This window comes from Hylobates moloch, unplaced genomic scaffold (assembly GCF_009828535.3).
Source record: "Hylobates moloch isolate HMO894 unplaced genomic scaffold, HMol_V3 SCAFFOLD_18, whole genome shotgun sequence".
In the NCBI taxonomy this organism is placed as follows: domain Eukaryota; kingdom Metazoa; phylum Chordata; class Mammalia; order Primates; family Hylobatidae; genus Hylobates; species Hylobates moloch.
In genome coordinates, this window is record NW_026652293.1 from 74,167,513 (window position 1) to 74,195,298 (window position 27,786).

Below are 27,786 nucleotides of genomic sequence, written 5' to 3' on the forward strand. Positions count from 1 at the left end.
GCAGCGGTGGCTCTATGACTATAGTTACAAAGCTTCAGTTGCTGCCACTGTCACCACCAGTGCATACCTGCATGCAGATAGTGCCTTGCTGCACTGGACCCATGGAGGCTCTGGCTTCCCTAGTGGCTGCCTGAAGCTGGCTGATCCAACCTAGAGGGAAAGGGACATTAACACCTCATGGAGCAGAGGGGGACCAATGGTCAGGAGACAGGAAGAAGCCAGAGATTAGATTGCTTGCACTCTCCTCACATCCCGTGGGTTGTTTCAAGCTGCATTAGTATCAGGTAGTCTCTCTGAAGATGTCCTGCAAGACCCAGTGACCTGCTGTGGCCAGCTCGATGCTGCATCCTCTCTCTAAGATTTGGCCTCCTCCTTTCCCTGCCTCTTCCTCTATTCCCTTACTTTTGATTCCCTGGGATTATGCTTCCCAATAAAGCATTAGCATATATGCTTTGCCTTAGGCTTTATATGCAGGGAACGTGTGCTAAGATAATCATCTTATTACTTTCACAAAGCCCTTTCTAGAATAATGACCTGCAAAGCTCCCTTCGCGTAGCATGCTGGCTATTAAGAAACTATGTATTTCTTGCACTACCTAGTCAACCTTCTCTTTCACCATTTATAACTTCCTTAGTGCATACCTCACTCTGTCCATCCACAACACAAACAGACCATCTTCATGGCTGCTATTTCCTACTTACTATATTTTGGTACAATTCTGTGTACTTATGTCTTACTTCTCCAATTAAATTGTAAACTTAAGTATGTCTTTGTATTTTGACATCATTTTGGCACCGAGAATAGTACAAGGGATTATTATGTATTTGTTCCTGATAAAAGTTATATACACATGACCATGTTTCTTCCCAAATAACAAGGAAAAATCCTGGAGTAAACATGGTCATCCCTGTAATTAATCAAACACTCAGGTGAAACGTTGCTTAGAAATAGCCACAGTGACATTTCAATGAAAAAATTTTTTTTTCCTCAGGGAACTAGCAATACACAAGTTAGAAGAACGTAAAACAAGGCCAACTCCCTGCTATTTTACCTAAAGGATCACTTTTTCAACTCAAAATATGATTTGACAGTCCTTACATGATAATTTTTGGTTATTAAAAAATCTATAAAATATTCATTTTTATGACTGTTGCAAAGTCAAATGACAATCCTGTTAGATTTATCATCTCTTATTCTCTAATCAAAATAATACATTATAATAACTTTATTTCATATGATATTTTATAATTTTCAAAGTACTTTTTAATGTATTTTTCTAATTAGATCTTTCCAGACATGTCAGTCAGGAAAGTCTCATCGTCCCCATTTGATGAGTGTGAAAAAGGGGCTGATATCTGTGACTAGCCTAAGGTCACAAGACTAGGAAGGTTCTGTTTGAATGAGAACCCAGACCTTCTGACTGCTAGTGTGGAGCTCTATTTGGATTTTCCCCAAAAAGATTACACAAAGCAAGTTGTTTCTCAGCAATGGTGAAGCTTGAGGTCTTTTTAATTCTATGAAAACATTCAACACATGAATAAATTATGGAATAGCTCTGTGACCTGCAATGATGAGTCTAGTTTCTAAGTGTTCCTTCCTAGATTATTAACCTGACAGCAAATGAAAAAAATCTGGCATCCCAGAAGAGCAAATGAAAAATATGAGGAATCTCAGAGGCACTGAATTAAATCTTCATTCCATCACTTATAATTTACAAAGCTCTCAAGGGAGCTCAGGGTTTAGGTTTTAGAGCAGGTGATAACAACACTGATTCCATTTAAGTCATTTTCTATTACCCTGCTGCTGATGCAAATGGAGAGCACGGAAACACAGAGGGCGAGTGCGACTCTTCTCTCAGGAATGAATATCACACGCTCCACTATAATTGTGTGTGAGTAATTAATCAACCAGAAAATGTGATATGATACCTCAGGACCATATGAGGAGAATGAGAGAAGAAGCTTGTCATATATAACGTGTTAAGGAAACACATAATTGCTATATAGCCTGTGCAGTTCTATACTTGGGCAAAATGCTTTAAGTTGAAAACAAACTTGTGAGGTGGAGGCGTTGGAGTATAAAGCAAAACCCATATTGGTGACCAGTGTGGAACAATTTGGACAGGCAAGAAAAATCTCATTTCCTTAGAAGTCTTAGTCATCCTGATCTGAGAATGTCAAGTAACGAAGAACTAAAAAGAAAAAATAAAAATAAAAAGAAGAAGGTGGGAGAAGGAAACTTTACAAATATGAGATATTTTCCCCAAGACCACAAAGTAGGTGTTAGAACAAGGCTAGTTCCCAGACCCATTCACATTCTACTATTTCAAGCTTCTCTTCCACACTGTCAAATTGGGGTTAACATGAATTTAACTCATCTCTTTGATGTTCAGTTTAACACCTTCTGGATCACAGCAGCATGTCTCTTTCCCTTAATAAGAATGCTGTTTCCAAATGCCAGCTTTTGAAATAGCTACATACGAAACTCCTGAGGAGACGGTTTAAAACGCTGATTCCAAGGCTCTGCCCTTGAAAATACTTGATCCAGTAGGCCTGGGACAGAACCTGAATATCTGTAAGTTTAAAAGTTACCACTGATGATTCTGACTGACTTTCAGAACGATGGGTCAAGATTAAAATCCGATTTCCTTTAATATAATCTCTATGACAATTTGCTCATTTCCCAGGTTTTCCTCAATTCCCATCACTGGTGCAGGAGCACAAGAAACCACTCCAGATGCCTCTGAAGCCTTCAGTCTCAATCCCACACCAAGAGGTGCAGCGCAGAGGGGTGGCCCTCTCTCCTGTCTCTGACGGATTCCGCAGCCAGCCCATTTCTGGTCTGTGCTGACCTGCATCGTTTTCAGCAAAGCAACAACACCATCATTCTGTCTCTTTGTCCAGGCAGCAGCACAGAATTGGGAATATATTTAAGGACCTTAATGTTCTATGATAGTTATGTTCAATGAGAAGACTTTCATGTATATGCTAGGGTTTCAGTGGTTTAAGGCTTTCTTCTTTTCTCATTGTATCATTTTTTTTTTTGCATACCCACTTTTGTATTTATTTATTTTTGCCTATTTCATCTTATCTAGGAATTCTTCTACATCTTTAAGAAATAGAGAATAAAGAGATATGCCTCAAGCCTCCAGTGGGCAGGCTAGTTTATATATATATATATATATTTCAGATATAATTAAGGATCACTCCAGGCAAGGAAACAGTACATACTTACAATTCAGTGCTATGGTGCCTTTTATGTGTGAAATCCTTCATTCTTCACAGATCTTTCTACATCAACACTCCTTCATCCTTTGGAACTTAAGAACTTTCAGGAAAACCTTCTGGTTGTTTCATACTGGGCTCTAAAACTTGCTTGCCTTTGTCCCTATCTGCTGCTCAGTGGCTGCATATTAGGAATTTGGAAATTGCCCCAACATAAGAACTGAACCATTCATTTGCGTTAACATTTCACAAAACAGTACTGCACGGGACACCAAAGGCAATGTTAAGCACAAGGCTCCCTAGTTGAGTCAGTACAGATGTCCGGGTACCAGGCTGAGCCAGCCCTGATGAAAGGGCATCTTTTCTAGCTTATATAGGCAGCTCTGATTTTTGTACTTTGCTCATTTCTAGCTTTTATTCCTCTTTACCTATCTCCTTGTCTTTTGCAATTCTGCTGCTTCTTATAGTCCAATAAGCTATAATAATGCCATATTTTATAGAACCTAACACAGCATATCATAAATTGGCTGAAAGTGATGTCATATGAAAAGCTCTTAAAAATCTAACTAAATGCCCTTGAGGTTCACCCTGGCCTCGCCAGTTCCCTAGACTGCAGACCCATCACAAAGTGAGAAGCTTGTTGGGGAGACATGGGCAGTTTCATCATGAAACAGACTGATGTTACTTCTTAGGGAATTATCTCACTTTATGGAGAGCAGAAGCCTGGCTGTACAAGAAACTTGCGGCGTATTCTAAGTAAATCAGATAAAATTGTTCCAGGACAAATCACAGCCTAACAGCAGACAGTCACCAGGCCGGCGTGTCTAAATCTTCTTTAAATATTTGAGTGGCTCTAACGTATAGGGCCCTGAGCTTAGTTCTGGAGAAGCAAAATCATAAAATATGGTCCTTGATGTAAGGGGGAAAACGCAATATGAAAGAACAAACTAAAATACAAAATTGCGTATTTGAAATGTCAAATGAGACATACAGATGTTAAGTGCCAGAAGAGCCCAGACAGGGGAAAGTTCACCAAGTACTGGGGAATACGGGGCGGGGCAGGGTAGCGGGGGGTGTTAAATAAAGGGGTGGGGCTGAGGGAAGTTGAAAATAATCGGAAAATTTGCCCAGCATGTACATGCCTAGCAATTTCAGGTTTAATTATAAACCCTAGAGCAGCATGGTTCAGTAGAAATATAATGTGAGCCACAAACATTATTTAAATTTTTAAAAGGTAAAAAGAAACAGATGCAATTAACTTTAATAACATATTTTATTTTACCCAACTGGTATGGACTGGATGTTTGTGGCCCCCCAAATGCATGTGCTGAAACCCTAACCCTCAAAGTGATGGTTTGAGGTGACATCTTTGGAAGGTGATTAGGCCATGAAGGCAGAGCCCTCATGAATCAAATTAGTGCTGTTGTAAGAGGCCACAGAGCTAACTCTAGTTCTCTTTCTGCCATGTGAGGATAACACAAGTAAGCACACTAAGCTGGAAGAGGGCCCTCACCAGAACCCAACCATGCTGGTACCCTGATCTCAGACTTACAACCTCCAGAACTGTGAAATATAAATTTCTGTGTTTACAAGCCACCCACTTTAGGGTATTTTGTTATAGCAGCTTGGACTAAGACATTAATATATGCAAAATATTATTTCGATTTGTAATCAATATAAAATTATTGAGATATTGTATACTTTTCTCATACGAAGTCTTGGAAATATAATTAATATTTTACACTTACATCTCAGTATAAACTAGCTACATTTCAAGAGCTCAAGAGACATATGTGACTAGTAGTTATCATATTAGACAGCATGACCCTAGAGAAACTGTGCATATTGGGCAGGAAGAAATGTGTATAAAGATATACTCTGAAGCATTGTTTATTATATTATAGTGAAAAACAGGAAATGGACCTCCATCACAAGGGAAAAATGTGTAAATAAACTGTGAACAAAAGGATGGAAGCACTGCTTGGATTCACCTTAAATCCATGTTGGTGACCTCTGGGGGAAGGAGGTAAAATGGAATGGAGGAAATACATAGGTGTGAATTTTATCTGCAATATTTTAATTCTTTAGATTAAAACAAATATAGAAATACCAGTCTTTGCTCAATGGATAATAGATACATGGACCCTTATTGTATTATTCTTTGCATTTTTCTGTATTTAAAAGCTTTTAAGTAAATTACAAAATAAAATTCACTGAGGATATGGAGGTGCAAGTAGTAGACAATCAGAAGACGGGCTCTTTGAAGAAAGAATACAGACAGTCATAAGGGACAACGGGATGGTGACTCAGCTTGTCAACTGATGGGAATGATCCAGAAAGGAGGGTTAAGGCTGTGAACGAGAGGTGACAGCTAAAGTTTTATATTCCCTGCACATCTGTGTGACAAATGTGAGTTCAATTTTGCAACCTCACCTTAGGAGAGTGTTGATGAAGCAAAGGATTTTACAGAATGAGGGAGTAATGCTTCAGAAGCAGCAGTGATACTTAATGAGTCACCTATTCTACTACCTGGTCCTGGGGTATACCTGGTGTTAAGGAAAACACAGCTGGGACAGGTGGGAAAGTAGGGTTCTTGGGGGCAGCCAGGGTTAAGTTAAAGTAAGGAGGTAGAGAAATGTTCAAAGATGTTGAAGTTATAGGGGAGTGTACTGCTCATGAAGGGAGGATCCAGTGGAAGCTCAGGATTGGAACAGATCAATAAATATAATGGGTCATAAAGAGATGTGAGCCCAGGCATGGCCAACGGAAGAGGTTTTCCCTTCTGGCATCAACTGATTTTCGCAGGGATGTGAGGTACTATGGGATCAGTTCTGATCATCTTCTGGGAAGAGGCAGGGTAAAGAGTGTTTCCAGGGTGTAGGTCCTGAATGATTTGCTTGGTGGTATGTTGATTTCTGGAATATGTGCTCTCTCAGCTTCAAACTGTGGACTTTTGAATTTCTTTCAATGTTTCACTCTTCTAACAGTGCAGTGGGGAGAGAGTGAGACATAGTGATCAAGGGCACTGGTTTAGGTTTCACATCCTCTACTTTTTGTGTGACCTTGAACAAATTAATCTCCTGGTGCCTTAATTTTCTAAACGTAAAATGGAGTACTGATGTATCTAACTACCTCATGGAGTTGAGACAAAAATAGAGTTCATTAATATGCATAAGGCTCTTATCATAGTACTTGGCATATGGTACACACTTACTGTTAGCTATGGACATTATAATCAGTGTAGCTATATATTTATATGCATTCATGATTATCTCCTTAGGTTAAATTCTTGACAATATAATTGTTAGGTAAGAAGGTGTGCAAAATTTTAATGCTTTCATATCACTTGCCAAAATACTCACCAGAAGAGAAATTAAATCTCACTACCATATCATCTGAGACTTGTTTGATTCCCTCTTATTTATGTCACAATGCATGACAACCCACCACCCACCCAGCAATCGATTACAATAGTCCTCTGTGTACCTACTGACCCAGAATGCAGGAGTGCTGCCTGGCGATCCGCATTTTAAAGAGATGCCCATTCAATTCATTAGCACTCTTCAGTTTAAAACCATTGTTCTAGAATTTCATCAATTGATAAATCAGTTGCTAAAACATTGGTTTCACCCAGCCTCTTTGCAATGTTAACACTTTGGCCCACGCTCTTGTTGAAATTCCTCTTGGCTTCTATAACACTTCTCTCTTCTGCATCATCTGCTATTTCTATACCGTATGTTTTTTCCCTTTAAGGAGCAAGTAAGTGGGTAATCTTATGTAACTGGCAAGTCCAAAGTGGCACTGGCTTCAAGCATAGTGTCCAGTAGAAATATGTGGGCCGCATCATCCAGGGGCCTGAAGCAATGTCATCAGGGCTTTGGCTCTCTCCTCCCATCACTGGCTTAGTTTCTTTGTATTTGGACAGACTCCCTGGCAATCAAAGTACTGGCATGCTCTGACTCAAATCCCTGAGCTTTAAGCAGCCCAGGAAGTTTGTTTTTTTAAAGAGTCTATACCTAGAAATCTTAAAAAAAAAAAAAAAAAAAGAACTCTTTCTGGCTCAGGACTAATCCAGGGGTGGGAGTTACTTTGCCAAATCAGGCAGGGCACCATGTTTGCATTACCAAGTCCACAGCTATTAATTTTTTTCTGATTTCTCTTACATTTTTGCAGTACTCCCATTCAGTCAATCACTAAGTCAGGCTAATTTATCTCAACAGTTCTCAAATCTGTCCTTTGTTGTCCTGACTACTATTGCCCTAATTCAGACTCTCACCATCTCTTGCCAAACTATTTTAATAGCCTTCTGTCTGATCACCCTTCTCCATTCTTGCCTCTCCTTGATTAATCTTCCATATGGACACAAAGATAAGCAAATGCAATCTGTTTCCTTATTTAATACCATTAGGTGCTTCTCCACTAGGATAAAGTAGTCAGAATTCCTTAGAATGGCATACAAAGCCCTCCAAGATCTTCCAGAGCCATCTACTGATCACCCTGTATAACCAAAACTAAATCCATTTGCTTTTCCTCAAACCCTCTTTCCAGTTAAATGAATTACATACATCAGACACCAAACCTGAAATTTTAGACGTTCTCAATTCCTTTCCCTCTCTACCTAACTTGTAATGTAGACATTTTCCAGATCCTGTATTTCTGTCTTCAAATTGTTCTCTGCCTCTTTCATTCCCTTCGCTCTGCCGTATCCAGGCCTTATCACATTCTTCCTCCTTGCCAGTCCCTTGCCTCCAGTATCCACACCTTTTTCCCAGCCTCCTCTCCAATGTCACCAGGCTAACCTTTGAAACATAAGTCTTATCAAGAAAAACCTTCCACAGTACCTCATCCACTGAATAAAAGCCCCCAAATCTTAGCAAGCTATTCAAGGTTACAGACATCATGGACCCTTTTCCACCTATCCTACCTCTCCATGCCAGGCCAGGCACTCCATGCTCCAGACACCGGGGACCCTCTTCCACCTGTCCTGCTTCTCCACGCCAGGCCAGGCACTCCATGCTCGACACCATGGACCCTCTTCCACCTGTCCCGCCTCTCCACGCCAGGCCAGGCACTCCATGCTCCAGCCATGCAGACTGTCCTCAATGCCCCCATGCCTGTTTCTGCTATTCTTCCTACATGGGGTATGGTTCCTCATATCAGCCCATGGAAATCCTTCTCAATCACCAGGGCCAAGCAGAAACACCTTTTCTTTTTTGAAGCATTCCTAGATTTCCCTAGTGGGACTACTCTGTTTATATACTGTAGAAATGATCACAGCCTGATTAATAGTGGTTAATTGTGCATCAATGTCAGGCTCAATGGCTTCAGCGTTCCACTACTTACAGATTCTGACTTTCAGAGAATTACTGAGCCTTATTTCTCATCTACATATGGAAACATTAATACCTACCTCACAGAGTTGCTTTAAAAATTGAGATAAAATGTGTGAAGAAATCAGAACAGTTCCTGGCACATAAGCAGTTACTAGTGTTCCTGGACTTCACCGGACACCTCTGAAGGCACCACATCACATCCCAGTATAGCATGTGCACTAAGCATGGGGGTTATGGAATCAAACTGCCTGGGTTTGAAGCCCACTTCTACCACTTACCAGCTGTGTGATCTTGGTCAAGCTCTTTGTCTTCACATTGTCTGTTTACCCGTCTGCAAAATGGGGACAATAAAATACCTACCCAATTGGGTTTTTATGAGGATAACATAAAATAAATATAGCAACCATGCAGAGCAGTACTTGGCATCCAGTTAGTGCTAAGTGTTAGTTACAATTTTATCTCTGTATCCCAGAGTCTAGCACAGAACCTGGGACAAGGCTCATGCTCAATAAATATTACATTGTAATGAACCCTATGCTTCACTTGGCAGTATCTAGTTAAAGTTCTTATCTGCATTAAGCATACTGACTCATTCCATCGCAATTAAGTATTTTCTATAGTTAACACCCATCTACAAAATACCAAGCTGCTGCCTATCTCATTGTTTGGTGAACCACCAGTGAGTGCAAATGTGTGTACAATTATGGATGGTTTATTTAGTCTTCAATAGGCTTCTCTGAAGCCATAATATTGTTATATATGTGTAATTTGATTAATTTGCCAATAGTCTGTCAAGTGAATAGCACCCCTTCCAAAAACAGTATGCTAAAATGTTTTTACATTGATTTTGAGGTAGTTGCCATGCATAGAAAGATTACCTCTCATTTCTATTAATATAATTGCTTTGCAGAGGAACTGTATTTCTGGATAAAATTATTTTAAAAATACCAAAATTTGCAAATTTCTAACCTATACCAAACTGGGGCAGGATGAAAAATATTCTCGAATTCTCTGACTTTTGTTTTGGAATCTGTGTTATAATAAATCCCAGAAGGAAGTCACTGTGGATTGGTGAGGGTAAGGAGTGGGGAACTGGGGGATCTATATGGGAGCAGCAAAGACAGCAGTTCCCATCAACAATGACCCTGCTGAAGAAGCACTGATAGGGTCAGAAAACCTGAGGAGGAAAGCAGACTCCTTATGAATATTCAACACTTGCTCTAGTGCAGTTTTTCTCAACTTGGCGCTTATCGATATTTGAGGCTGGATAATTCTTTGTTATGAGGGAGCTGACCTGCAGATTGCAGAATGTTGAACAACACCTCTGCCTTCTACCCACTAAATGCCAGTAGCATCTGATTCCCAGATGTGAAAACCAGAATGTCTCCAGACTTTGCCAATAAAAGGCCAAACACTCTGGTTTAAGAATCACTGCCTTAATGGGAGAAAATTAGCAAAATTATTTAGATGGAACCTCTTATATTTAAATGTGCACTATTTTTAAGTAGCTTTATTGACTCATATAGGCTTACCCTAAAACTAATAACCTGTACTAATAATACAAGAAGCCAGGACTATGATTGCGATAGATTTTACCAGAGATGGGTCCTAGTGGTCCTCTGTTCCTCAGGTTGGAACCTAGAACAGTGTGAAGGCAAGAGGATGACATGGAAGAAAAGAGCCACTGGAAACTGCTAGCTGGTCTTTCAATTAGCAAATCGTTGTGGGGATACCTGTGATATGTAGGCAACTGCAGGGAATGCAGAGGTACCATACACATCGTCTTTGTTTGAAAGGAGATCACAATCTCCTGACAAACTATTTCCAGTGCAATTCTCATCTTTTGCTTTTTACTTTTAGTATCTGGTTGGTACTTATGTTTCAACAGCAGGGGCCATTACAAATAATGTTATGTAGTTATAAAATGAGAACAGAACAATGTACAGCTCATTTCTCCATAATACTTCACTTAAATCATTTTAGGAAATTAACTGTATTATTAATTGCCTAAAAACAAGACTCCAAGCACCTCCTCAGCCAATACATTCCCCCAAATTTTTCCTTTATAGTTGGTAAAATACTGCAATGGTTACACAAGCTTTAACTGTAAACTTAACTTACAAATATAGTAAAATTAACTTTTAGTAATGATAAAAAATAGTTTCCCATACTAGGTAATATTTATTTTTATGTCAGAGATGAATAAGGAATGAGTAAAAGTCTCAAGTGAGCAGAAATAGAGAACTCAAGGGCTTTAATTATATGATGTGTAATAAAGAACTGGCATAAAACAAACTGTACTAGTATCAAGGATTATTTAAAACTATAAAATGCCTAAATATGTATATCATTCTGACTTAACTATAATCAGGTATTCATTTTCCTGCTACACTTTGTCAACTCTGCACCTCTGAATCCAGTCATTCCTCTGATGTGTATGCCTTTATTAATATTAAATAGTTGTCCCGAGTGTATTAGAATTAAATATATATTTAGCAACAAGCAAATGCCAAGAATCACAGGACATCAGCAGGGACCAATGAAGGTATTATATATAAAGATTTTAAGCTGTTGACATATCAGAATAAAGAAATCATTTTTCTGATTTCAGGAGTGAACTTAACTCCCTTCTTTCAATCACAGTTGGCCCATTTTATTATAATTATAAAAATTGTAATTTATAGGATTATTTTGCTATTTGTTGAAAAGCCAATCTAAAGTTCCAGAAGCCGCCACTTTTTAAATAGTGCTTTATGTGTTACATACCCTTACATGTAATAAATCACTCTTGAGATGCAAGCAAAGCACAACAGTAGCATTTCACTTCTCATTAATGGGTCTAAATACAAAGTACAAGAGTCCAGGCAAGTCACTTAACTCCTCCAGGTTTTATCTACAAAAAAACTGGTATAAATACCTGCCCTTTCTTACCTTACACAGTTGTCCTGAGGATCACGTAAGAAAATGTAGTTGTCAAAAGCGTTCCTACAAGTGCTGAGCAGAACTGTTGTCATATATTTTCGTTATAGCCAAATTCTTTCAGGTGAATCACTCAGCTTTGGTACTGTTCATGCCTTACAGAAAGCTGGAAGTACTGTGTCCCCTGCTGTTGAAATGTGAATACATTTGGTTGCTGGTTAAAAGGAGATGAACTACACTACAAATGCCCCTTTATAATGAAGGTAAAAATACTAAAATAAAAATCTGAAAATCTTCAGAGGAAGCAGCTACCTCTATGCAATAGGAGCATGACTTTCACTTGATCCATCAAGATGAAGGCAAATAAAATTAATCTTAAATCAGAATTTCTTGGTATTGAAACTTTATGATCTAATTTCTTTATACTTCCTCTCTCTAAGCCCTTGATGTCCTGGGCTTCTAGACCCAATCCCCTGGAACTCCTCTTGGCTCCTTCCCCAGGCAAAAGAAAAAGTTTCTGATTAATGTGAAAAACTTAACTCACTGAATGTCATCCGAAATAGATTTCGGAGTGTTAAATGATTCGGCTTTTAACCTTTAAGCCACCTGTTTTCAACTGTGTAGTAAGTTTTGGCACCTTTTAAAAGGGATGCCATGCACAAGGCAGAGACTTCTGTTTTTTCTTTTGCCAGGAAACAGGAAGTGCTAGTTACAGTGGGGAGTGAGATGGGTAAAAAATGTCTTAAATGCTCATTAAGGTAAAAGGTACCTTACCTTAAGGAAAACATTCCAACAGAATGTTTGTCAGGTACAGAGCACTTATTTTTATATCTCTAATTTCCCAGAATAATGCCAATTCATAACCCACAGTAGGTGTTCAATGGATGTTTATTAAATTAAATCACCTTGATTTGGATCTCTCACGCTGACTGGAAGAAAGGGTCTGTCGCATCCTCAGTCCCCCAAGATCTGGCCTTTGCACAGGTCTCTCTGCAAACCAGGTTCGGTCACATCTATGAATCCAACTTTCATCTCCACGGTTTTTAAGATTCCCAAGTGACATGTTTGCATTTAGGGGCATACTTTAGTTAGTATATGACGTCTTCATGCTGACGTCCTAGAATGTATTACTACTATTTCTATTACTATTCCTTAATGGTGATCAACTAAGAAAAAATAAATTATGAAGTCCATCTTGACCAAGAATTCCTTCCCACCATTATTTGTAAAACTTTCTGCCACACATATTTGAAGATGATCTTTTTTGACTTTAACACCTAGAAATGTGTATTTTAATTTAAAATAGAATTTTAGAAACTTCTAAGAAATCAGTAATTTTCTCACCAGTTCAGTAAACCACTTTACCAATTAATCTTTTATTTTTTATTGCATACATCAATATTTAACAGAAGAAAAATAAAGAACCCCTAATGTTAAACTGAAGTTAATTACATGTTATCTTCTGATTCTTTTCAATGTAGACCTAAATTTTCACATATATCAGTAAACATAATTTAAGTTCTTATTAACATTTTTGAATCTCACTTTTTTGCATACAATTTTACATATATCAATATTATTGAATGGCTATATAACATTCTGTAATAGCACTAGCAATACACCAAAATTTACTTAACCATTTCCCAATCGTTGGGCTTTTTTTCCCCTTAAAGTTATCTGAGTGGAATTGCTAGAAAACTTTGTACAAATAGCTTTTCTTTCTTTTAAATATTTTCCTGGGCATATGCCACTCAAAGTGAGTATGTCAAAAGATAGATCAGTTATAAAGCCCTTTTTACAGTCTTCTACATAGTTCTCTTAAAAGGCTACTAATATACAATGCTGCTGCTATGAGGACACATGCAATTAAAACAATTTTGCTAATACAATAGCATGAACCAAGTCAAAGTTGCATTTTTAATATTAGGAAATTTGAATACCATTCAAATTGATTTTTTATACCATTTATACACGATCTCTTTATAAATTTGCCTAAGAGTACAAACCCTTACAGATATGCATATAGTTTTACAAAAATTGAATGTATCCATGTGTAATGCAAATAGCTTCTTTTAAATTCCATCTTGTTTTGTCTTTTTCCTATTTACTACACGTTTAAAATTTTTTCTCTTAGTTGACCTACCTTATCAACTGCCATGAAGTTCCTTTTTACCACTATTGGTGTGAGACTCGTAGTCTTTATTTTTCTATTTATACTTAACATTTTAATTCATTTGGAATATCACATGTAAAGTGGATCTAATCCTTCCACACTGACATCTAGCTAGTCTTTCCACCAGCAGTTATTAATATTTCTTTCTTTCCATTGGCTTATTAGTTTTAGTTAAACTTTCTACTTGGCACCACAGAATATTCAGAAAGGTTGCTTAATAGCATGTTTTAAGGATTTGGAGAGCAAGGCTCCCATTTTTTCCCCTAAATTAAAAAAACTTACATCTTTGCTTGCTTTCCTAAATAATTTATTACAATTATGCCATATTCCACAAAGCAACCAGTTGGAATGTTAAATGGAACTCTGGTAAATTTCATACTAATGTCACATATTGGCATTCCTTTGGATGTAGCTTTATATTTTAATACAGATTATCTAACTTAATCCTCACAATAATTCTGTGAAGTATTTCTCATCTGTAGATGGTGAAATAGATACTAGGAGTGACTTTCCCAAGAGAATACAACTGGTAAGTAGTGAAATGAGAACTGTAATTCTGGTTTTCAAAAAACTCCCTATCTCCCCATGTACTACTTTTCCATTACACCAGCATGGCTCCTATGGGAGTTTGCTCATGTTTAAAAATATAGCTCTTTAAACTTGCTTCTATTTAGGCATCTTTCTTAATTTATCTCAATGTAGTTATATAACTTTCTTTAAAAGTCTCATATATATTAATAACCAAACACACTTTTTAAATTGCAGTTTGTCACTGCTAAGATGTAGAAATGAGTTTAAAAATTGTATATCCTGCAACTTCTTGAATTAGTCTTTGTTAGTACATTTTTATACTATAAGTTTTAGCAGTTGTAAAGCCATGTTAATAGAAAATATTTATGCTACTTTCCCTATCTTCCTCATTTTGTGAATGCTGACTTTTATTGCAATGACAGGTCTCTTTAACCATATATAAAAATGGTGCCAACACTGTTTACTTTCCACTTGAGAAATGTTTGTTTTCCCAGTAGGAATAATGGTAGTTCTTGGTTTAAGTACTTAACAGACTCTGAGAAGTCTATTAAATCATTGCCAGAGAAATAATTAAATCAAGGGTGAATGAGGAATTTTTGAAAAGTTATCTGTAGTTAATACTTTGGATTTTTACTATTTGTTCTGTTGATGCTGATTTAATGGCTGTTCTGCTTAACACCAGCCTTACAATCCTGAGTGATAGTAAATTATTTGTCGCTGTTATTGTTTGCCAATATTTTATTTTGCATTTTGCATCTGTTGAGAATAAAATCCTTCTAAAAATGTCTTTTAGTATTGAGAACATGTTTGCCTCAAAAGACAATTTGAAGCATATTGCCTTTCATGATACATGGATAGACATTACTTAAACATTTGAAAAAGTTCACCAGTAAGTCCATTAGGGTCAAAGTCCAACCTGTCAGAAAATTATACTGGGTTACAATATCCCCTAAATTTTTAAATGCTTTTTATTGGTATAACTTCTCATTTCCCACTTATTTTGTATTAAGAAGTATATTCATTTTCTTCATTTTTAAAGCAAACTTTATCTTGGACTAATTTTTCCTATTTCCATTATATTCAGCTATACCATCTTTTGCAACTTCTTATTGTTCCTTTTCTCAATTTCTTATGAATAATCTGTGATATTGAAAATCTTTTCAGTAGATCTGGAATAACTTCACCTTCATTTTATTTATCATCTTATGTATTTCTCATTTCAATTACTATTTTATAGGTCTATTTCAAGTATTTCAGTTGTTTTGTTAGATTTAAACTTTAGGATAAAGTTTAAATATCACTTTACTATATTTTTAAAAGTCAATACAATCCATGACTTTGCTACTTTAAGTCTTAAGTTGTCAATTACTTAAATCTGTCTGGTCTCATTTTCCTCACATATAGAGGAGCAAAAATTAGTGTATTCCGAACAAATTTTGGCCTGATAATATTTTTTATAACACAATCTTCAGATCAGAGATGTGTTACTGAAGAACATTTTGTTAAAACTTAGCCAAATTCTGCTTCAATGAGATCCATGCTCTAAAATATGTTTAGTTCATCTTAATCTTCACATTCCTCTGATTCAATAAGCTGCAGGACCAGTGTGTGCTTTTTACCCCCGGCAATGCTAGACTAATTTTCGTGGGCACTTTCTCTTTCTCCTGCAGCGCCTACACTCTTCTAACAGTGAATGTTAGTAGAAAGATCAAAGGTTTTAGAATCACAAAAGGCTAGGTCCCCATGTTGGCTCTTCCACATACCAGATTCTGAGCAAATTACTAATAATTCTCTTATTTCTTCTTTGAAGGTGATATGGTTTGGCTGTGTCCCCACTCAAATCTCATCTTGAATTGTAGCTCCTATAATTCCCACATCTTGTGGTCAACTGAATCATGGGGAGATCATGGGAGACAACTGAATCATGGGGTTGTTTCCCCCATACTGTTCTCATGGTAGTAAATAAGTCTCATGGTATCTGATGGTTTTAAAAGGGGTTTCCCTTTTCACTTAGTTCTCATTCTCTCTTGTCCACCGCCATGTAAGACGTGCCTTTCACCTTCCACCATGATTGTGAGGCCTCCCCAGCCACATGGAACTGTGAGTCCATTAAACCTTTTTCTTTATAAATTACCATCTCGGGTATGTCTTTATCAGCACCATGAGAACAGACTAATACAGAAGGTACATGCAAATTTGCCTCACAGGATTGTTGAGAAACTGTTATGAGAAAGCATAATACTAGGTACTAAGCACATGATAAATACTATTTCAGAGCAAAAACTGTCACAGGGACCATCATTCTCTGACTGAAGAATGGAAACTGGACTAGAGGAAAAGCAAGTTCATGTCTTCTGACAGCTCCACAGGTTTTCACCATTAGAGTACTACCAGTTTTATGACGTTGGGTGGTTCTGGGAGAAAAAAAGTTCCTATACTCTGGATAACAGCTAAGAGGCAAGAGAGATTACAGAAGGTTGTTACTTCACAATTTGTTAAGTGGGACACAACCAAAAGGGCATGGTAAATCCTCCTTTGATTCATTCCTATCAGTTATGTTAGTGACATTAATTAAAGTGGTAGAGCCAACAAGGTGGTATGTTTCATTCTCACTGAAAAACCTTGGGTAATCTATTTATAGAGGGTTTTATAACTATCTGTAATCCCAGGTTAAAAAGGCCTCACTCTGTTTCTCCTTAGGAATTTCAGAATAGCCCTTCTGAAGTATCTTCTCCTGGGGCACTTCGTTTTTCCTTTTGGTCTAAGTTACTTGCTGGAAGCTCTTTAAGTGCCAGAGCAGGGCTCTGCAGAAATTTTCTGAAGTATTAAATAAGAATAAATCTTATCCTTCAAATTTTCTTTGCAATCAACCTCCCCAAAATGAGCTTTTCAACCACTAATTGAACTCCAATTCTTTTTGTAAATTAGAACACTGTGGTGGCGTCATTGCCTCATCAGTTACAAGGGTCAAGTGGGTATTATAAACTTCAGACCTTCGCAGTGAATAAAGCATCATGCAAAGCTAATCTTTTAACGATTATAGACAAATGTATTTTATTATCATTTTGGCATTTGTATTAGTTACTATTCCTACCACCATGTCTACACATTTACATTATATGCAAAAGATCCACATAATTTACCATTTGTGTGTGTTTCACTATTCGAACAGGCCGCAGCAACTGTAATAGCTTCAAAAGTAATTAAAATATTACTTGGGTATTACTCATTGTTCTACAGACAAAGATAAAATCTGAAGATCATGAGTAAATACATTACCTTTAAGCTGAGTTGCTAATATGGAACCCTTACATACATACCCAATACTAAAATAAAGCTAACTCTGTTTTAAGATTCTGGGTCATGTAGCCCATTCTAAACAAAATGTTCAATAATCGATAAATCACTCATTGAATGTCTGAGAGTTAAAGACAACATCTGCATAGCATTCATCATATATAACCACTCTTAATTACTCATATGGGAAATTGTCCTTTAAATGAGAAAATTCTGATGCCATGAAGGAGGTCCAAAACAGCATTTCCAGATTACTCTTTTCTAATTTTGAAGGTGCTTCTCTGGGCTTTCTATGTTTTTGCTTTCCTCAGAGGATTCTAGTTTGGCCATTATTACATTATTGGTTCCAGAAGCCTCTGGCTGCTTATCATCACCATCAAAGATAATGTCTTCTGGATTTGGAGGTGGAGGGCAGAATTCTTCAGTTGGAAAGATCTCCTGGAAAAGTGTTTCAGCTTGCTTGACAGCATGCTCATTTCCCAGGCCACAGTCAGGCCCAGAGCAGACATAAACATTGGAAGGCAAGCCATTATATGAGCTTCTGCTGATTCCCGAGGAATCTCTCATATTAAAATAAAGAGCCCACAAGAGTCTTGGCTTTGTAAGTTCTTCCTTGTTTATTTCTGTTTCAGTATACGGAGTGAATAATTTCCTCACCACTGATTCTAAGTCTTCTCTTGCTGTTTTAGAAGATGAACATGTCAAATGTACCAGATAGGTGTCCTTCATGCATGTCATGGTTGAAGAACATAATTCTGTGACCCGTACAGCACAGGCTCCTGGCTCTGCTGGAGGAATTATCAGAATGGAAGTCTGCTGATCTGAATCTGTCTTTAGTATAGACTGATCTGTAATGAGTACTGCCCTAGAGATCTGCTTATACTGCACATTTGAGCATGTTTCCTCAGAAAGGTAACTGTCTTCCACAATAAAATATTTAGCATTTATTCTTTGACCAAAGTGATCTATAATTGCTTTACATCGTCCAGATTCTTTGTCGACTACAAAGCATTGTACTTTATGACGAAGACAATAGATTCCACCAAAAACTGCACACATCCTACAGAAACCCTGGGGAATTTCTCCTTGGCCATACAAGGGAAATAAAAAGGGAGTGTTACCAAACCGTCCGAGACATTGAAGGAAGTTTTTAGTTGCGTTAAGACCATCTATTGTAGTGCAAGATGATTCTGATGTCATTGCAATTGAGTGCAGTACAAAATGTTGAAGGTTGGGAGTTAGTTTTTTAGTTTTTAAGTATTCTGAAAATGAACACTGCCTGAAAGCTTGGTATTCATCAGGATGTTGTTCATAGTCTAAACAAAATGTCAGAAATTTCATTAGCATCCTCTTTTCAACCATGGTGAGTTCCTTGCTATTAAAGACATCTGCTCTGGAACAAGGCACTTGTTCTACCTTTCCTTCCCGAAATGCAAGAATCCTAGTGACATTTTTAAATTCTACATAACGACTAACATCGGATTTGATTAAAAGATCAATTAGCAATCCTTGAGAATACAGCAGTTTTGATACCAAATCAATATTAAACCTCCTGCCTTCTTTAACTATTTGAGAGTAAGTAATCCTATTTCTAACTGGTTCATTGGCATTATCTTCTACTGTAGATTTGCTTTCATCTTTATCTGAAACTGTGTGCATACAAGTTTTATCTCCACAATACTTTTCCTTCTCCACTGATTCCTCTACATCAGTTACTTCTAGTGAAATCTCTGTATCACTTTTCCGAGTGTGTTTGGCAGGCATTTCGTCACTATTAAAATATGATGACTGGCTTTCTTCGGGCAATGCAGAATCCAGAACTTCAGTGAAGGTATTAGACACCCCCGAAGAAGGATTTTTCTGCAGAGCACCAATCTCTTCAATGTTGTCCTCCATATCCTGACTGGCGTAGCAAAAAGCTTCTGTGTGTTGAATAGTTTCATCCTTCTTGTGAAGAGTGATGGCTTCTTCTGTTTCATGGATCAGGTCCTGCCATGCAACAGTACTTTCTTCCCCAACGTCATTGTTTTGCTGATACTCCTTCAACCAGGATAGCAATCCTGAAAAGCTGAAACTAGCCCAGTTTCCTCCATAGTAACTTCTTGAATCAATATGCAGAACCCTCTGACCACTTCTTGAACATGCAGCTGCAAGGATGGATTCGGGCAAACCTGTCCCTATTATAACCACATCAAACTCTGTGGGAAGATTGTCCGCCATTCTAGGAAGTAACAGTGTCTGGTGACAACTGCTGATGAAAGAAATGAGGTGTGATTACGCTGTAATAAAATCTGTCCTTCTGATGTTCCAGTTATCCCAGAAGCACTGAAGTTGCAGGTCCTAGCTGTCTAACGGTTACCCTTTTAAAACATTTTTTTTCTTATAAGTCAGTAGCATCAAAGCATGAGCAAGTACATCTAATCACATCTGAGAATACTAAAATGGATGTGTGGTTTCATTTCTGCATTTCATCTTAGCAGTAAATGTCAAAATGCATCATATATGCATTTGTGACTGGAACTCTTCTCTGAAAGAAGAAAATTCAAGAAAGAATACATTGTAAACAATGTAAGAGAAAAATAATTTCATGCAACAATGACAATCCATTGGAGTGTGACTTCTTATTTGGACATAAACCTCTACTAAAGCGTGTCTTAAATGCTTTCTCACATATTTTCTAATTTCTTGAAAATGGACAATAGAGATACAACAGCCCTCCCAAGAATCAGGCACCATAGTAATACAGAATCAACATAATGTTCCACAAAAATAAATAAGAAATAACATAATACAATTCTCTAACTTTAGCTTTTAAGAAAACTATCATGTGAATAAATCTATACACAGCTGTGAGCTTAGACTAAACGGAACGCGTGGCTCCATTGTTTATAGAAACAGATTATACACTATGTGCATACTGCCATGATTAAAAATATTTCTGTGGCCATTACAGTCTGAGTGTGATTCCAGAACAGCTGAATATAAGACCTTTCCATGCCACAACCACCCTTAGGATCTCATGGTAGCAACATGAGACTATTTCTACTCAATTACTAGTCAGATTATTAAAAAAGGATTAATTCAGTAAAACAACTGGCCATTTAAAAATATTTAGGCTCATAATAGGCCTGAGGAAAATGTATTAAAATATGTATATGAATATACACATGCATATAAAAAAGGAAAAGTGTAAGTCTAAGTAAAAAAGGAAAACTTCCGATTTCATATTAAAATATCTTAACATAAATAATACCTACTTCTAACATTTGAATACAATGATGTTTGCATTTCGCCACTGTCTCTGCAACCCTGTATCTCTGCATCCCAAGCAAAAGGTCTATCTAAACATCCTCTGCCAAGACTAACATTGTTTGTTCTTATTTTTGAAGGAGAAGTTAAAAAAAAAAAAAAAAGGCTCTCCTGTTAACTTTGAGCATAATGCTGGTTACATTCCATGTGCAGAAGACATCTGTGTGATGCCCTGTGTGGCCAGAGGTAGAACGGCCAAGGTGCTGAAGAGCATACTCACCTGAAAGTCTTTAGGCTAAAGCATTATATACATAATACTGCTAAACTTTCTAATATTCATCATTGTACAGTTTTGAGCTCTGGTTTTCACTACTGTTAAACCTACTGAAATATAAATCAGTACAAGCCCAAGATGACTAATAATCTTGGATATTGGTAAAACAAGCCATACAATTGGAACTTAGATTAAATTGCGTAGGGCACAGACCTTTAGTTTAACTAAAATGGCAATCCTAACAGTCCTGTCTAGTCAAAGCCTCTGTCTCAAAAATATCAAGGATTCCACTCATTTTTGGCATTCCCTAAGAAGCCAGGAACTAAGTACAGAATGCAGCAGTTGCCTGGCCCACTCAAGTATAAATATAAGTATGTCTGAATTACTTATTCTGCTTCTTCCAGCAGGGTGTGAAGACGGAGACTGAATCTATGATGGTATCTGAAGAGGTGTAACCATAGTATATGCTGCTTCTTGGCTTAGAAAGATAGGGCTCAGGGTAGGAGTAGGAGCAGAAGACACAATCAATAAGCGCTAAGATCAGGCACGTTCTAACCTACAGATATCAAAGGGGTCATCAAAATGCAAAGCAAGTAGGATGGCCTTACAGAGCATTAAGCTGAACTACCCAATAATACAGATGAGAGAACTGATGGCTGGAGAGATTAAGTGACTTGGGAAAGCCCGCACAATGCATGAGTCGCAGGATCAGGAACAGGATCCACTCTTGTGCCATCAGGCCAATGGTCTTTCCAACAGATAGGGCAAGCCTCTCCAAAAGCCTCTGCATCAAGAAGCTACTTCCCTCATTTTTAACTCCCTCCCTTTCAATACTCCACTGTTAGTAGTTCTTGCTCAGGGATAACTATGCAGGAAGTGCCCTCTTTTTCTTCATCCTTAACCTGGATCTAGAAGCACAAACTCTGGAATTTACTCCGGGCAAAGAAATTATCTTTGCTAAAAACTTTTTAAACTCCATAGTAACTTCACTACTAACTTGCCCCCCAGAGCTTAAGTAAGTATCTGAATCTCTTATCCCAGCGTTTCCACCTCTACATTAAAAACAGGGAGAAAGTCATGGTTGAAAGCACTACATGCCCTGAAAAATGGGGCAGCCCTCAGGCAAAAACCTAAGTGAATTTAGAAAATCACTGGGCTGGGACCCTAGGAGGGATGGTGAAGAAGAAAAACAGGAAGGGAGAAGTGACTAGGAGACACAGGAGGGTGGGATCAGCAGAGGAAAGAGGTGAGGAAGAGGGTGGATGACAGCTAGCACTGTAAAGAACTCAGTACACCCTTGTGTTCAAACTCCCGGGCATGAAAATAGAATTTTCCAGCACAGAAAAGGCACTTCAAGGAAAAAAGAACTTTGATGTCTGTGAACAAACACCTGTTGACTACCCTGGAGAACACTACTGATGATACTTTAGGCTTGGGCTTGAATAACCTTCTTAGCACTGCTGAAGAAACTGCCTGATAGGTATTTTTTAATTAATATAAGGTGTGTAATCCCATAGCCATCCATACCACAGCCTACATACACTTACAGTCCCCTCCCTAAATTTCAAATGTTTGTTCAAATGAAATTATCAGAGTAAAGCTTATGAGGGGCGGGGAGGAAAATATTATAACCTCTGAAGCAATCAAATAAAATCGATTTTCTTATTTCCTTCAAAATGCCAAAAAATGAATAATTACAAATATAATATTTGGGTTTGTCATAGCATAGAGGTTACTGAATAAGAAAATATTTTTGATAATTCTACAAAGATTTTGTTCTCCCAAACCCACCAAGATTAAAGCAATAAAGTATCAATGGATTTCAGGATTTAAAAAAGGAACTTTAAGCCTCGAGAAATACACATTTCTATTTCAAGTCTCCCTACAAATGAAATTCCTGAGGCACACAAAAAATAATTTCTTTCCTACGCTTCCTTCAATGATTTGCTGAGTTGTTGATCATCCTTCAAAACATCATGTCTCAGTGAAACTTAAATCTTCTATAATAAATTGCCGAAATAAATCAACAATCAAGTTCTACTTTAATGAAATCTACCGACTGCAGAGCTAATTACAGTATTTGTTCACCTGAGATGGTATTGGCTGAGCCATTTGTAATCTCATCCGAGATTCTGGTGTGCTGGAACCCATCTATAAGAAGGAAAACAGTAAAAATAGCTTACAGGGCACATGCCAATTTGCATTCTGAGGACCTGAATGAAACTGTCTCACTCCCTAGAAAGCATTCAAAGATTTACAAGTACTAATGAGAATTTTTTTTTTTTTTTACATATTGCTATTTTAGTTTTCTACTCTCATTTCAGGAAATAGTAGAATATGAATCTAATCTCATCACTCCCTCCAACTTTCACGAGTTAATCACTTCTTTTCTTGAACCTCCTGACTCTACAGGCCCTCGTCTCTTTCCTCAAAGTGTAAAAAGCCGTGGTTTCGTGCCTTGTTGAGTGATCTTAGAAGGTAAAAACAAATGAGAAAAAGGAGACGGGCTGGGGTTTGGGGTCAACGTGGGGGGCAGATGAGAGAACACAGGAATGGAGTCGCGGACAGCGTGCGGCGGGAGGGGGGAGGAAAAGGAAGGCACCCGCCATGCGGCTGGGGTCCAGCAGCGTGAGGAGGCGAGCGGGGAGCGGGGCGGTGTCGGGCGGGGGGCGCGGGGCCGAGCGGGAAGCCGTGCGGGGCGGGCTGGGGGCAGGCGGACGCACGGAGCGGACGGCGAGGCGGGGAGTGGAAGTTTGCAGAGGGGAGGCTGCCTTCTCCTCCCAGTCCAACTCACCGAAGAGGCTGCCGCTAAACCCGTCCCACACGCAGCCCACGGTGTCCCACACCCAGCCGTTCCTCAGGCAGGACACGAAGGTAAAGGTGACCCCGAAGAGGGACACCAGCAGGTCGCTGAGGCTGATGTTGACCAGGAGGAGGTGAGTGGGAGTGCGGAGCCGCTGGAACTTGTAGTAGAGGACGAGCACCAGCAGGTTGTTGCCGACGCCCAGCAGCCCAATGGAGCCCAGAAGCAGCGCCAGGCGCTCGTAGGTGCCGGGGCTGAAGAGCGGCGCGGGGCTCAGTGTCCCCGCCGGCGCCGGCCCCTCAGCGCCCGCGGCCCCGCCGCCGTCCCAGTAGCCCTGGCCGCCGCTGCGGTTCCCCGAGTACATGGCCCGGCGCCGGCGCGCTTGGCGGGCGGAGGCGCTCAGCGTGCGGCGGAGCTCGCGGCGCGCTCCGCACTGGGTGGGGCTGGGGCTCCGCCGCCGGCTCTGGCCATTGTGCACTGAGGTACCCGCGCTACCGCGCGCCGGGCCCGCCCTCTCCCCGCCCCTTCCGCCCGGCGCGCCCCCCCCCGCGGCCTGTTCTCGCCGCTCCGCTGCTCCCGGCGCGTCCTCTTAGCCCCGCCCCCCCGCGGGCGCGTCCTCGCGGCTAGCTCGCCCCGCCCCCACCGGCTGGGCACCTTCAGCTGGTCGGCGTGGACGCGCGTCGCGGGATAGCCTGGGGGCCGGGGGCCGTAGGGTAGCCTCGATGTCTCTTCACACCCCCACCTCTCTGCACCCACCTTGAAAGCTTCGTGTCCACTCACCCATTCATTCACTCACTTATGCATTCATTTATTCCTAAGTATTTATGAGCGCCTGCGCCCACCACGTGCTGGCAAGAATTGGGCTTCTCTCCAGGCTTCTCCCCTTGCTGGGAAGCTGTAATAACCCACATCCAGCCTACGAAGCCCATCCCACGTCATACACTTAATGTAAACAAAAGCAAAGAAAACATTGAAGAGCTCGGGGTAGTCTTACCGGAAAACAGAAGAAAAACAACAAATTGATAGGTGCCTGCCTAACTACCTGACTGCTAGAGGACACATGTCCCAGGGCTGATACAAGAGCCTGTCACCCTCGGCAAGTTTGGGATGAAAACTCTCTGAAAACGGCATTCCAATGGAACTGACTTTAAGCCCTGGGCTGGACCCCAAGGCCTTCCAATACCGTCCTTCCTGTGCTTGAAAGTGTGGGTAGATCTTTCCGGTCACTGAGGCCTGCTAAAGTCCTTCACAGGCAGTGAAAGATTCAACCTAAATCTAGCAGGTATAGGAGGCAGGTGCTATATTTAGAACAGCACACATTTCCCACTGGGCCTCTTCCCCTGTAGTGATGAGAATATAGTACAAGTCAAATATAGGTTGTGAACGTCATCACACTCTGCAAGAGCCGCTTCTGCCTTTGTGGTTGCACAATCCCTAAGGAGGCCCTACAAGAAGATCACAGTCCCGAGCCACACCTGCAGACCGTCCTGGACACTGGTGACGAACACAGGGTTTGTGCAAGCTAAAGAAACTGCTTTCCATTGCAGGCGTTTACCCCCCTCACCTCTGTTTGAAAGATCAGTAGGGAATGACTAGCTTGGATCAATCCACATTCCGAATTCCCTGGAGAGAGGATCTAATAGGCTGGCAGCAGTTCTCCACCCTGGTGCATAGAGCAATAGCTAAGGGGCAGTGTGTTCTGCCTTGACACCTTGATTTTCCTTCAAGGCTTCTGCTCTGGACTAGCCATCTGTGAGACTTCCTACCCACCCACCCCTTAAAAAACACATACACACATTTAATTGTTAATTTTAGATTTGTACAAACATTGAACAAAACATAACGATTTAACAAGTTCTATATGTTTAATGTGGAGTGTGTTCTCTGTGTCTAGTCTACAGTAAGTTCTCAATAAATAGTAATTTGAATGAATGAATAAAGAACTCGCTATATTTTTTCCTATTCATCATTGCTGAGTCATTGCCCTTATAAAGCTTACATTCCAGTAGTGTTGGGAGAACAAACAAAAATTAGATAAATACGTAGGGTGTCAGCCACTGACAAATGCCATAAAGAAATCGGGGTCAGGCGTGGTGGCTCATTCCTGTAACCCCAGCACTTTGGGAGGCCGAGGCAGTAGGATTGCTTAAGCCCAGGAGTTCAAGACCAGCCTGGGCAACAAAGTGAGAATCGCCCCCCAACTCTTCAAAAAATAGAAAATTAGCCAGGCAAGATGGTACATGTCCGTAGTCCTAGCTACTCAGGAGGCTGAGCCAGGAGCTATGGGAGATGGGGCAAGGAGTTTGTAAGAGTTAAAGAAACAGGAAAGAAACACGAATAGCAGCTCAACAGTCAGACAGGGTTATTTGGAAGAATAAACCTAAGAGGGGCTTCTGGCCAATTTTGGTCAGGAGCACTCTCTTACAGACTAAGAGTATTTAAGGATTTTAGAGTGAGAGAGCTTATCACAGGCGTGGAATGTTTCTGTTTGGAGGAGAAGTTTATTGCTGAGTTGGAATGTCTCCGTCGGAGGGGAGGTTATCTCGGGGCTGTCATGTCTCTGGTCAGGGAGGGGTTTAGGGGTTTATCTTAGGGTTGGAATGTTTCTGGTCGGAGATGTCTTTTGTGGTGTATAGTCATGCTGACCTTAGCCATTGGGCTGATGCTGTTTGGATTTAGGTGGTTTTTGATCAAGGGGAACTTTAAAATGGCGGTGCTTGTCCAAGATGGTGATGCCCCTGCTCTGTGAAGGTTGTTATTTAGACAGGGTGGTTATGGGCAGGAGGACTGTAGTTGGTATGTTGGAGGAACAATAAGGAAGCAAGAATGAGAATTGGGAAATGTGGCCAGTCAGGTGGGTGGGCAGTGAATGGCCAGAATATGCAGGACCTTGGCCATTTCAATAAAAGGACTTTGGCTTTTACTCAATCAGAGTAAAGTCCAGGGCAATGCCTACTAGCAGTGAATGCAAAGGAGGAGTAAGAGGCCTTTGAGAAATGTTTAAGAATTTTTGATACAGTAATTTTACAATACTATGAACCATTAAGGACATTTATTGAGCTTGACAGAAACAGGCAATGATAAGGATATATGTTTCTTTTTTAATTTTAGAATTATGTAATGATAGGATAACGGCAGAACATTACAATCTTTTACAAAAACAAAAAAACAAACAAACAAAAAACACCAGCATGATATAGTTTGGATGTTTGTCCCCACCCAAATCTCATGTTGAAATATAATCCTCAATATCAGAGGTGGGTCCTAGTGGGAGGTGTTTGGGTCATAGGGGGCGGATCCCTCATGAATGGCCTGGGCCATCCCCTTTGTGATAAGTGAGCTCTGCTCATCTAAAAGTGTGTGGCAACTCCCCCATCCCACTCTCTCTCTCTCTCTCTCTCCCTATTTGGTTGTCGCCATGTGAGATGCCTGCTCTCACTTTGCCTTCCACCATGAGTAAATGCTCCCTGAGGCCTCCCCAGAAGCTGAGTAGATGCCAACACCATGCTTCCTGTACAGCCTGCGAAACTGTGAGCCAATTAAACCCCTTTTCTTTATAAATTACCCAGTCTCAGGTATTTATAGCAGTGCAAGAACAGCCTAATACATAGCATAAGGACAAACATGTACAGCAATGGAATAGAATAAAGGGGCCAAGATATAAACTCTTACATATATGGTCAATTGATTTTTGACAAGGATGCCAAGGCCATTCAATGGGGAAAGGACAGTCTTTTCAACAAATGATGCTGGGAAAACTGCACATCCATGTGCAAATGAATGAAGTTGGAGCCTTACATTATATCATATATAAAAATTAACTCGAAATTGATTGGAGACCTACATGTAAAAGCTAAAACTATAAAACTCTTAGAAGAAAACTTCTTGGGTATGACAGCAAAAGCACAGGCAACAGGAGAAAAATAGATAAATTGGACTTTATCAAAATTAAAAGCTGTTATGCATCAAAGGGCACTATGAAA

The 27,786-nt window shown here is 39.6% G+C and overlaps 2 protein-coding genes across 4 annotated transcripts in view; both read right to left on the reverse strand.

Moving 5' to 3' along the window:
* The window catches only part of OPN3 (opsin 3), a 46,442-nt gene extending 22,156 nt beyond the window's left edge, over window positions 1–24,286 (reverse strand). Inside the window, exons 1-2 of one of the 3 annotated variants that reach the window (XM_058430593.1) lie at window positions 23,795–24,286; window positions 19,658–19,728 (exon numbers count right to left, since the gene is read on the reverse strand). In XM_058430593.1, coding sequence (XP_058286576.1) covers window positions 19,658–19,728; window positions 23,795–24,167 — 444 coding nt within the window. In that variant the 5' untranslated portion in view covers window positions 24,168–24,286. Of the gene's footprint in view, window positions 1–19,657; window positions 19,729–19,867; window positions 20,005–23,794 lie in introns of those variants that run through there. The other 2 variants (XM_058430592.1, XM_032136348.2) reach the window with 2 other exon arrangements.
* CHML (CHM like Rab escort protein) lies at window positions 12,837–19,697 on the reverse strand. The gene has a single exon (XM_058430591.1). It carries the CDS (start codon window positions 19,695–19,697, stop codon window positions 17,739–17,741), a length of 1,959 nt encoding a protein of 652 aa, XP_058286574.1. The 3' UTR covers window positions 12,837–17,738.
* Window positions 24,287–27,786: the final 3,500 nt, after the last annotated feature.